General features: G+C 34.7%; 1 protein-coding gene across 1 annotated transcript in view; it reads left to right on the top strand.

The window, feature by feature from the left end:
* LOC126884965 (uncharacterized) overlaps positions 1–11,536 on the top strand; it is a 52,084-nt gene extending 40,548 nt beyond the window's left edge. The window contains exons 3-4 of the mRNA XM_050651346.1: positions 1,886–2,225; positions 11,508–11,536. Of these exons, the coding sequence (XP_050507303.1) occupies positions 1,886–2,225; positions 11,508–11,536 (369 nt within the window). The remainder of the gene's footprint in view (positions 1–1,885; positions 2,226–11,507) is intronic.
* The last annotated feature ends 1,248 nt before the right edge of the window (positions 11,537–12,784 follow it).

Genomic DNA, 12,784 nt, shown 5'->3' with positions numbered 1-12,784 from the left:
ATAAGGAGGACAAACTTTTCAAACAAAAACATTTTTATAGATCAACTTCAACTAGTAGCATATGCAGATGATCTAGTCATCATAACGAAGACGAAGATGACACTTATAAAAGCCGTTGAAAAATTAGATAAAGAAGCGAATAGAATCGGGCTGCAGATAAACCAGCACAAAACAAAATATATGACGATGGAGAAGAACGACACAACAAATCAGAAACATCTAATAACACAGAATCATAAATTTGAAACTGTATCCACATTTAGCTACTTGGAAGCAAAAATAGGGAAAACCGGAAATGAGATAACAGAGGAAATAATTGTGAAAGGCAAAAAAACATATGAAATGAACAGAAACCTGCTGAGAAGCAAGACCCTAATAAGAGAACCAAGATGTACCTATATAAGACCTTAGTTAGACCGGTTGTTACATATGGGATGGAAACAACAACAATTAATAAGAAAGAAGATAGTCTTCTGAAATTTGAAAGAAAAATAATGAAAGCAATACTGGGCCACAATATAACAATAGAGGGAGAAATACGAATAAAAACAAATGCCTACATTGAAGAAGAATCAAAGAGAGAAAATATAGTCAGATACATAAAAACGCTTCGCTTAGAATTGATAGGACATATACAGAGACGCCCAAAATCATATATGTTGAGAAGGATAACTAACTGGACACCACTATGGCCAAGGTGCAGAGGAAGGAGAAAATTGCTGGATGATATAGAAGAAGACATAAGAGCAATGAATGTGAAAGGCTGGATAGTTCACAGCAAGGACAGGAAGAAATGGAAAAGAGTCACGAGAACAGCAAAGATACACAGCAAGATATAAAATGACAGAGGAGTAATCCACCTCACCCAAAAATAGGATTTTAAACGCCATGGCGTTAGCTATAAACCCTAGGGATTGTAATGCTTAATGAATGAATGATTAATGAATGAATTATGAGAACAACAGAATATTTGAAGTTTATTTAAAGGTGTAATTACTATAAACAAATTCACTAATAGGAGTTGTAGTCACAACTATAATGTTGTATTCAATGTGGGCTCCGAATATTTTTAATATTAACAAAGTTTAGTATAAGTTATAAATTGTGAATCTCAGTGATATATTGAAATAAACTGAAAGTGTACAAACCCTTTACATAATATCCAGTAAAATTAGCATTAAAGTCAGAAAATTGCAATTATTTGTTATTGTTGTCAATACACAAATCCAGTTTTACCAGCAAAATAACCGCTTTTAGTAAAGACCGATATACCTGTTTTAGCAGGTGTACAGGGTCGGACTTACTTTTCACTTAACGTTTATCGAAATGAATTCAAACATGGAATCCCACAACAGTTCTACAATACAATACCATCAAAGTCAAATAAACGCATCACAGTTATACTCTTTGGCAGCGTCGAGAGTGCAATTTCCTTTAAAGTCCCAAGCAATTATCTTTAGTGCCTTAGAAAACACCAAACTTCAAGACTACCTTCTCCTACTTGGAAATATAATTCAACCAAAAAATATAATCTTCTCTTCTAGATTATCGAATAATCGCATATGTATGTATTTATCCAATAAACAAATAGTGGATGATTTTATAAATAATTATGGTCAAATAGAAATGCAAGGTGAAATTGTCAGAGCAAGAAGGTTAGTTACACCAGCGGAACGACTTGTGCTCTCCGGCGTATATCCTTCAATACCGCACGACTTGCTATTCAATGAGTTACAAAAAATCGGCATAGTTCCTGTCTCCCCCATTAGTTCCTGTCTCCCCCATGACATTCCTCAAAATTAGTGCTTCTATGCCTGAGTTCAATCACATCCTTAGTTTTCGAAGACAAATCTATATCAGTCCTCACAGTTTAACACTAACACAGTCATTTACTCTTGATTTTGACAACACGATATATAGAATATTCATCTCTCAAGACAGCTTAGTTTGCTTTAGATGCAAGAAGCCAGGTCACATTGCATCACAGTGCTCCGAACCACTAGCTCAACTAAACCCCAACCAAAACAATGAAGCATCGGTATCCAGCGCAACAAATATATCTTTGCAAGCACCCAATGATACGAACCCTTCTCAATGTGAACAAATATCTATTTCCAATGTCCCGGAGATACCGAACAAAGAAGATGCATCAAATAAGGACAGTCACATAATTAATCAACCAAAACGTAACTTTGATGAAAATATTTCACCTGAAGCAAAAGAATGTAACATTTTCATCAACATTTTCATAACATTTCATCTTCAAAAGAATGTAACATTTTTCCACCACCTAAAGTCCAAGCAAAATCTAAAAAAGCTAAAATTAGTTCAGCAAGCACTTCTGAATGCTCATTTTCTCTCTTACTTGACACTGCTAAAAACTTCATAAAAAATCACTCTCTACCTTTCCCTCTAAACTTTGATCAACTTAACATGCTCCTAATGAATATCACGGGATCAACAAATCCTATAACCACAATTCAAGAATATGCCACAGACCTATCAGCTTCGTCCCATATGCTCAGTCTGGTTTAACCCCATTTAAAGGAAAGATCCATAAAACGAAAATTCACTTCCATAAAGAAAAAAATTAATAGTTATCTTGGCAGTGAGGCGTCAGACTGGGAAAGTGACATATCTCAATTAAGCCAACATTAAGATTCAAGTTTCTATTCCAAAAGAATATCGATGGAATTTTTCTTCGCCTTGTTATGCTCCTACATCTTTCTCTGAATTCCAGCAACTATAATGCAGAGCTCTTTGGTTTCTTTAAAGCCATCAAAATATGTATATATTAAAAACCTCCCTTGTTGCCCAGTCCTTTCCGACTCTGTTAGCACAGTCAAAGGTATGCAAAATATATACCATAAACACCCCATTGAGAAAAGAACCAAGGCCGAACTAATGGAAGCTCAAGAAAGTTTCAGAAGAATCCACTTCCTGTGGATACCATCCCACATAGGCATTGAAGGAAATATGAACAAGCAGATAATAGTACGCGTAACGCTATCACTAATGATGCATCAGAAAGATAGTGTCGGAGTGTCGCTAGAGATCTAAAAGGTCATTTCAAAAATAAAGTGTTAGTGCGTGGAATCCAATTATTGCTCCAAAGGTTTAATTGTATGTAAGTTGTAATTCATTTTTACCAATTTTTTATTTAATAATGTTACAAATGTTACAGAAATGTCGCTAATAACCTTCGGGTGGATGCGACTTTGTCTTTCTAAATAAAAAAAAATCACTAATTTTGGATAGTGAAATGTTTGTAAAAAGTAATAATTTTAAATATCTAGTATCAGTATTAATCAGAAAATGCAGTAAAATTAGGATCTTGAAGCTGAAGTAAAAGGAAGCCAGTGATGTGTCGTATGACAAAGATTTCAATGAATCTGAAAAAGGAACAGCTGAACTGATTTTTTTCAGTTAAAAGAAAGAGAGACAATGACTCCATTTGGTGAAAATGAGAATGCTTAAATGAACGAGAATGGTTATAGGAATTTGTGAGGAAGACTAAAGATCTTGAAGACCTTGAATCTTACGGATAAATGTATTTAGGGAAAAGAATTTTGATATTATTTACTGTATAAAATTATAAATTTGCCGCGTTATAAAACTTAATCATGATCAGATCTCAAAAAATAGGAGACCAGAATACATCTGCGTACCTATACTAATACTGTGTACCGTAGTAACTTTGTGTATGTCAGATGGCTATCTGGTTAGCGCGCAATTGACTCACCTGCAGCTTGTTGATTTTATCTATTTTTTCTAATGAGCATGTCAATTGATTTGTAAGATGCTCTATCTATACCATGAAACTCACGTAAAATTCTGTCCTTATTTCAGAACGCAGGTTCAGGTTTTTCAGAACGTACTCCATCTCCTAAATAAGATAATGCTGTGCAGTTTTCGTAGATAGTTCTGCCTTTTAAAATATTTTTTTGTGTTATCTGAGTTGCAACTAACAAATAAATCGTCTCTTATAAGCCTATCTAGTACTTTTTCTGAAGTTCTCAGTGCAAGTGATATTAGGCTTCTTGGTGTCAGCAACTTAGCGCTTTTCTGTCCTGTTCTATCAGGTTTAGGTAGAGAAGCCACCCGTCTAAGCCTTCACGCTTTTGGTATGTACCCCATTTTTAATCTAGCCTAGAGTATCACACATAGTTTTTCATGGTATATTATTAAATATAAGTTTTCAGCTTCATAAACTGTTTCAATATTTTATTGACTAAACATGTTTATTTTTAAAAAGTTAGCAGTATTCAATGAAAATTAAATTTTTGTAATGTTTTAAAGTATTTTGTAATTATTTTGATGCGTTATTGGATTTTCTGATTAAACGTGGGTTTCATCAATGTTCATTAAATGTTCTAATAGACGATGACGCTGTTAAACGTAATGGAATATCAAATCCCAACAGAGTTATTGTATAGTGTATGTCTTTCAAATACTTTACGTACCATAGTAGTTAATTAAATTGTAATAATAATTGCCAATATCCTACTACAAGTGTTGTTATCGTTGTAATTAAAGTTTCCATATTAAGAGTTGGTCGCCTGAATGGCTGGCTGGCCAGGTAAATTAAGGCTAGGATAATATTAAAAGTCGAATATCCAAAGCACTTATCTCAGGGGAGTAGAGAAGAGTAAGAATTTTGTAACGTTAAGCAATTCCATGGATTCGTGAGGTTACCGAAAGTCGATATCAAACAATATTGACTAAATAAAACTTGGTATAAATAAAATAAAAAGATACTGTTGTTGAGAGTGTGGATACCTACGAATACTTCGGAGCATGTAACATCAAATGAATACCAAACCAAAGAAATTAAGACACGTATTGAAATTACCACATATTCAATATGGTGTGAAAGTTTATGGAATTCTGATAAACACAATCAGATATGCAGACGATACAGTTATTTTAAGCGATGATATGAATGAATTACAACACCTTTTAAATGCCATTGACACAGTGGGAAGAGAGTTTTGCCTAAACGTAAACAAAACAAACATGTTAAAAAACAAAATACATGCCAAAATACAATATTTAGCTAGATCCAGATAAAGAGATAAAAATGTAGAATCAAGATAGCCCGCACGACATTTTTAAAAATGAGGTCATTATTCTGTAATGATAACTTGCAAATTTAACTTCGAAAGCGCATGATTAAATGTTAAATTTGGTCAGTCATCTTGTATAGTGTCGAAGCATGGATATTAAAAATATCCACCATTAATCGTTTGGAGGCCTTTGAAATGTAACTGCACAGACGTATACTGAAAATACTATGGACGGCTATGCTGACAAATGTGGCAGTCCGTAAGGGAGCAAATGCTACCCGCGAGCTGCTTGATAACATCAAATATAGAAAGGTGGCCTATTTTGGACACGTAGTAAGAGGAAACCGGTATAATATTCTTCAACTTATTATGATGAATAAACATATTATCTAATTTTTATTAGTATCAACAGTGGCTAATCCCGTATAAACATAATATTGAGAATATATATGTTCTTCCAGGCAACAATGAAAAATTGTACCTCATCATCAATGGTGCTACAACCCTATGAAAGAGCCTCGACCATCTTAAGTCTATTACGCCAGTCAGTCCTATCCACTGCCAACCGTTGCCAGTTTGCTGCGCCTATTTTTCTTCCATCCTCATCTACACCATCTTTCCATCTAAGTTTTGGCCTACCCCTATTTCTACTTCCCACAGGTTGTGACATAAGGATTCTTCTAGGAGGGTTGTTATGCTGTGATCTTGCTAGATGGCTTGCATATCTTAGTCGTCCTATTCTTATAAGAGATACTACGTCTTTTCCACCAAATATATGTTTATATCTGTGGTATACCTCGTAGTTGTACCTCCTCCTCCAAATACCACTTTCACAGATGCCACCGAATATGCCTCTCAGGATCCTTCGTTCAAATATAAGCAGAAGGTTTTCATCTGCCTTGGAGATGGTCCATGTCTCCGATCCATATGTCAACACTGGTTGTATAAGGGTTTTGTATATGGTTATTTTTGTTTTTTGGCTTAAGTTTCTGCTTCTCATATGTCTACTCAGTCCAAAATAGCATTTGTTCGCTAGGATTATCCTTCGCTTGATTTCTTCTGTCATGACGTTTTCCTTGGTGATCAGGGAGCATAAGTATGTGAATTTGTCCACCACTTCAAAGGTAGAGTTATCAACAGAGAATTGGTGACCGATGTTTATGGCTCTATTGTTGGGTGTTGATGCCACCATCTTAGTTTTCTCCTCGTTTACTGTCAGGCCCATACTTTTTGAGGCATTTGAGAAGGTGGTATACATTTCTTCTAGTTTGCGCGTTGTGCGGGCAACTAGGTCCACGTCATCGGCATATGCCAAAATTTGGGATGATTTATTAAAAATATTTCCTCTGTTGTCTATTCGGGCATCTCTGCCTTTTCCAGAGCTATGTTGAAGAGGAGACACGCCAGCGCATCTCCCTGTCGCAGCCCAATATTCGTTTCAAACGCCTGTGATTGTTCGCCCTGTATTTCGACTTTGCAAACGACTTTACGCATTGTAGCCTTAACCAATCTTATCAGTTTGTCAGGGATGTGGAATTCATCCATGGCTTCATACAATTTATTTCTTAGGACACTATCATAGGCCGATTTAAAATCTACGAAAAGATGGTAAGTGTCGATATTGAATTCATTGGTTTTTTCCAGTATTTGTCTTAGCACAAAGATCTGGTCTGTTGTTGATCGACCAGGCCTAAAACCACTTTGATATTCTCCAAGAAGCTCCTCTGAATATACACTTAGGCGACCACATAAGATGCTCGAAAATTGTACCTATGTAGAAATAAAAGTTTGTAACAGCTTCTTTTTCTCTATTGTAAATTTTTTTTACCATAACAGGTACACATTATCAGCGGAATGTGTTTTAGCTCCCGGACTAGAGTTTTGTACCGATGCAGTGTTATTGGACATATTAGCCATGTTACTGCAATATGCTCAGACCATAATTCGATATTTCATTTTGCAGCAGAGCTTGTTTTTAAGCTTTTTCTGGTTACAAATACACAACGTGCCCTAAGGACGTAGGTGAAAATTAGCTGAAAACAGTGCATTTTCTAATATTCCGCTATAATAAAAATCAACATTTTCTCCAATTTAAAATTAGTATCTAGTAATTAAAAAACACAAATATTAGATATTAGACATACACCACACTTAATAGGCCTGGATTCTGCGTACCAAAAAAAGTTTATTAATAGCAAGCTGAAAATTTGTAAATAGCTTAACGGTGTCTAGTCGGACAAATTTTATGTATGAGAACACTGGAAGAGGGAAGTTTTAATTGTGGAACAGGTTAAAAATCTAGAATGTCAGACTACGAAAATGTCCCATGTATTTTATCGGACTGAATTTCCAATTGATTTGTTACCCTTTCACTAAACTCTCATGAAAAAGTCAGACTGCTACGTATCACCAACATAATTCCTGTCATTTGACATGTTCTACGTGTCGGACTTATTATAATGCCTAGTTAGTAATAAATACCAGTCTGATTTTTGCACAAGAGTATAATGAAAGGGTAAAAAATAAATAGGAAGTTTTGTGCGCCAAAATATATGGGAGGTTTTCGTAGTGTGACGTTCCAAATTTTTAACCTGTTCCACAATGAAAATTTCCCCTATTACAGTGTTCCCATACATCAAAGTTTGTCCGACTAGACACCGTCAATCTATTAAATAATTTTTAAATAATTGATGGATTCGACCGTTACTTGATGGAAGTTCATTTTACCTAACAATAAAACACTGAAAACGTTTGTTTTCTATACTTCCACAAAATTTATTACAACTATGTGACTACAGCTGTTTCGGCAGAGTACCTTTCTCAAGTGATCTCGTTTACTATGTGTTTGCCTTTTTAAGTCTTTAACTGAAGAAGTTGAGGAGTGGGGAGCTGTTTGTCTCGGGTTGGTCATTCAGAATTATATCTGTATTTTTCAGTTTATTAATTTCCATATATTCTAAAAAAGATAGCTTAAGGCCTTTATTTTGGATATGCAGAATTTGAAACATTTCATTGAAAGAATGATTATGATCTAGAAGGTGAAGTGCGTATGTAGAAGTGTCTGTTTTTCTATTGTTGAAAGCCCTTTTGTGTTCTGCTATCCGTTTGTCAAAAGTTCTGCCAGTTTGACCGATGTACGTTTTCGGACGGTCAACACAAGTTAGTTTGTACACACCTCTCTGTAGTTGCTTCCTCTTTCGGCTTTTATTGTTTTTAATATATTTGCTTAAGTTGTTGTTAGTTCTAAAAGCTGGTGCTATTCCTATCTTTTTTGTGTATCTGGCTATTTTTGTTGTTATCTTGCCAGTATATGTGAGAGAGCAGAAGGTACTGGGTTCTTTCTGTGTTGGTGGATACACTAATTTCAGGGCTTTCTTATGGAGTTTTTGGATTAAAATGTTGTTAACTGTTTGTTCGTTATAGCCGTTGTTTACTGCTATTTGTTTAATGATGTTTAGTTCTATCTCGAAGTTATTTTTTGTCATGGGAATTTCTGTCAGTCTATGTATCATGCCATGATAGGCTGCTAATTTGTGTCGTGTAGGATGGGATGATGAATTGTGTATAGTTGTGATAGTATGGGTAGTTTTATGATATACGGAGAACTCATGTTTGTTGTATAGTTTGGTAATCGTTACATCTAGAAAGTTTTTGGAGTTATTCTGTTCTGTTTCTATTGTAAACTCAATATTACTATGAAGTGAATTAATGTATGATAGAAATTTGTCAAGTTGTCTGTTACTTCCATAAATTGTTGTTACAAGTTGGTTCATCCCGTATTTAAACAGTTTTTATATTGGTGGAGATACGTGGATGATATACTAGTATGCTTTGCAGGAACTAAAAGACAACTTGACCAATTTCTATCATACATTAATTCACTTCATTGTAATATTGAGTTCACAATAGAAACAGAACAAAATAACTCCATAAACTTTCTAGATGTAACGATTACCAGACTACACAACAAACATGAGTCCTCCGTATACCATAAAATTACTCCTACTGACACAACTCTACACAATTCATCATTCCATCCTACACAACACAAATTAGCAGCCTATCATAGCATGATACATAGACTGACAGAAATTCAAATGACAAAAAATAACTTCTAGATAGAACTAAACATCATTAAACAAAGAGCAATAAACAACGGCTATAACGAACAAACAGTTTAAACCAAAAACTCCATAAGAAAGCCCTGAAATTAGTGTATCCACCACCACAGAAAGAACCCAGTACTTTCTGCTTTATCACATATACTGGCAAGATAACAACAAAAATAGCTAGATACATAAAAAAGAAAGAAATAACACGAGCTTTCAGAACTAACAACAACTTAAGCAAATATATTAAAAACAATAAAAGCCGAAAGAGAAAGCAACTACAGAGTGGTGTGTACAAACTAACTTGTGGTGATTGTCCGGAAACGTACATCGGTCAAACTGGCAGAACTTTTGACAAACGGAGGCTTTTGACTTTTGACAAACGGAGGCAGAACACAAAAGGGCTTTCAACAATAGGAAAGCAGACACTTCTACATACGCACTTCACCTTCTAGATCATAATCATTCTTTCAATGAAGAGTTTAAAATTCTGCATATCCAAAATAAAGGCCTTAAGCTATCTTTTTTAGAATCTATGAAAATTAATAAACTGAAAAATACAGATATAATTCTGAATGACCAACTCGGGATAAACAGTTCCCCACTCCTTAACCTCTTCAGTTAAAGACTTAAAATGGCAAACACATTGTAAACTATATCACTTGAGAAAGGCACTCTGCCGAAACAGCTGTAGTCACATAGTTGTAATAAATTTTGTGGAAGTATAGAAAATAAACGTTTTCAGTGTTTTATTGTTAAATAATTTTTAGCTTGCTATTAATAATTTTTTTTGTTCGCGGTATTCAGGCCTATACAGCATATCCTTATCAATTGCTATCAATGCAACATTTCAGCACAAGTACTGTTATTTGATTGCAAGTTCGCCTACGATACATTTGATTAAAAAAATTAATAGAAACCCTAAAAAAATTCCAAGATTCAGAAAAAATAGTAAAATTAACCCTGGAAGCTCATACTTGAGTGTGAGATACCCATCGAGACACTTAACTGAATGTAGCATGTAAATTCAGTCTGTAGTCATCCAAAGCCATGTGTGTAGTTGCGGTCTCATTTGGGCAATATTTCCAATCACGCAAATCTATTGAATACAGGCAAAACTCACACATGGGTGCTACATACCCTAGCATGAGCCTCATGCTAGGGTATGTAGCACCTAGCACCCATGTGTGAGGTTTGCGATCAAGTGTGCCTTCAAGTTAGAGACCTACCCATACAACATACCACACGTTAAGTAAAGCAACTAGGTGTAATATCTGCAAAGGAAGAGATAAAAAACAAAAATGTGCATGGTGGGCTAGCCATAAAGCATTCTGCATGGAGAATAGAGCTAAACTGTGTTATGAATGTAGTCACCAAAATGAGTTAAATTGAAATACCTGGCTAAGAATGAATATGAGCTCTATAATCAAAAGGTGTTACCTTTTAGTTAGATAGACCATTATATTGTTAAACTAAGTTTAAATGTTTTAAATTATGTTTCTAGTTAATATTTGAATGTATCTCTAGAAAAAAATGTAACGGATAATGGGTGGGGTACTTTTTTGACAAAGAGCAGCAATCCACAAAATACGCTGTAGATGTGGTTCTCATTGCACGATATGGGAAAGAACTGGCAACTCTAGCAAGAAGCTCTAAAATGGAACTAAAAATTATTAAAGTCCAAGCATAGCACAATTCTTCTTATCGAGCAAGTGCAATTAAAAAAAATCAAGTATCTGCATTTCTTAGCACGTTTCAATTTGAAATCCCGTTCTCAAAAAAGTAAACTAAAGCTCTTTTTAGATCTACAATTTTACTTCAATAATTTTTCTCTATAATGTATAAGAAACTTTTTATATTCAATGAACATTTTTTTACTTTTTATGGTTGTTAAAAAACACAACTCAATTAGCTCTACGTATTTAAGGGTTTGCTATAACCCTTTAACGGGCAGAACTATTGTTTTTTAAAACTATTTTTGAATAGTAAAAGTAGTTCATTATGCATCATTAGGAAGACATAAAATGTTTAAAAAATTTTTTGTGCCAGACGGGCTGAAAAGGTTGGTATATATATATAGCTACCAGTGTGCATTTTGACAAACAACTAATACTTAGTGGGCAATGGTATATATAGCGACTGGCAAAAACAATTAAAAAAATTCATAAAAAAATATTTTATTTTGAAAATATAAAAAATCTAAATACAGGAATATTTTAAATTTATTATCTAAGAACTTTCCATCTACGATGGTAGGGTGCAAAGCAGTCTTTGCATAGAGCAACGTTAAAAATTTGACAAATCAAATTGCTGCGCGTTTGTTTCTTTTTAGGTGAAGCACAAAGGGCAGAGCGGCTATAAGTTCCCTCGGTGGATAAGTGTGAACCAGCATTCGAAGTTGAGTTTGATGGAGGTCCAGACTTTTTTCTGAAATTAAAAGTGCTAATCAAATTATCAGCTAGTTCAATGTAATGCTAGGAAGTGTAATGCAGTCTTAGGATTAGTAATTGAGTTTTTTTTTTTTTCGGAGTCTCCTTATATAAAATATAACTGTTTACTATTGCTGCGTCTAAAAGGTAGCAAAATATTTTTACCCACCAACAACGTCTTGATTTCCATGCGATGGTGTAGTTAGCACGATATTGATCAAATAGATTTACTCCACCCATGAATTTGTTATAATCCGCTATTGCCTGAGGACATGGTACATAATCTCTATTTCCGGTTTTGTTTGTTCTCAAAACCTGAGGTTTTTGTTGAAAATTATGTAGATTGCTGACAACACTTACACATTTTACGCCTCAATTTTTCCACTTTTAAACAAATATTTCCCCAGAACTAACCGAATCTGACTGATTTTTGGAAAATATTTTCTTTTTTGCCTTACAGTGCAAAAGTTTTCGTTTCCAGTAGTTTCAGCATCCGTGGTATTGAATTCTTCTGGGTAGCGGAGAGGTTCAATTCTTTGTCAATTGGCTTACTTGAATTAATGCCAACATTGACGCTTGAAGACTCAGTAAAATCAAATGGTCGAAAAGAAGATTGGGGTCGTTTTTGTTGGACCACAAAAAAAGATTGATTTGAAGGAACATGAGCTTGTTCCGCATTCTTATCTTTATCGGCAGGAGCTGGGAATTTGTTGCTTGAGGTAATGTTAACAGTTGTTCATCCTCGTCTTCATCAGAAAAAATGTTTTTAGGAAATAACCTAGCAAATTTGTTGTGTTTGTAACCAAATCCGTCATCTGGATCAAAGTTAGAATCTTGATCCGAATCACCAAAATCTTCATTTCCGCTAGATTTATTTTTGTCTTTCTTGTAAGAGTACATTGGCGCATCCTTTTCAAAAGCTGTACTGAAGTATTGGAACATGTCGGCTGGCTGTCGATACTAGTAATCGAGGATTGTGACGGAGTTCTGGAAATTGAGCTTGTCTCATGGAAATTGTCATAGCCATCCTCATCGCCATCCTCATCGCCATCAAATTCAGAAAGACAATACTCTTCATCACTTAGATGGTCTACTATATACTGGAGTTCAGCTTCTGTAAGCGGTCGATTTCTAGACATCTAAAAAAAACAGGAATAATGTACCGGAAAAACCTAACCAA

Source organism: Diabrotica virgifera, chromosome 5 (genome assembly GCF_917563875.1).
Source record: "Diabrotica virgifera virgifera chromosome 5, PGI_DIABVI_V3a".
NCBI classification, from domain to species: domain Eukaryota; kingdom Metazoa; phylum Arthropoda; class Insecta; order Coleoptera; family Chrysomelidae; genus Diabrotica; species Diabrotica virgifera.
This window is presented reverse-complemented; position numbering and strand designations above follow the sequence as displayed.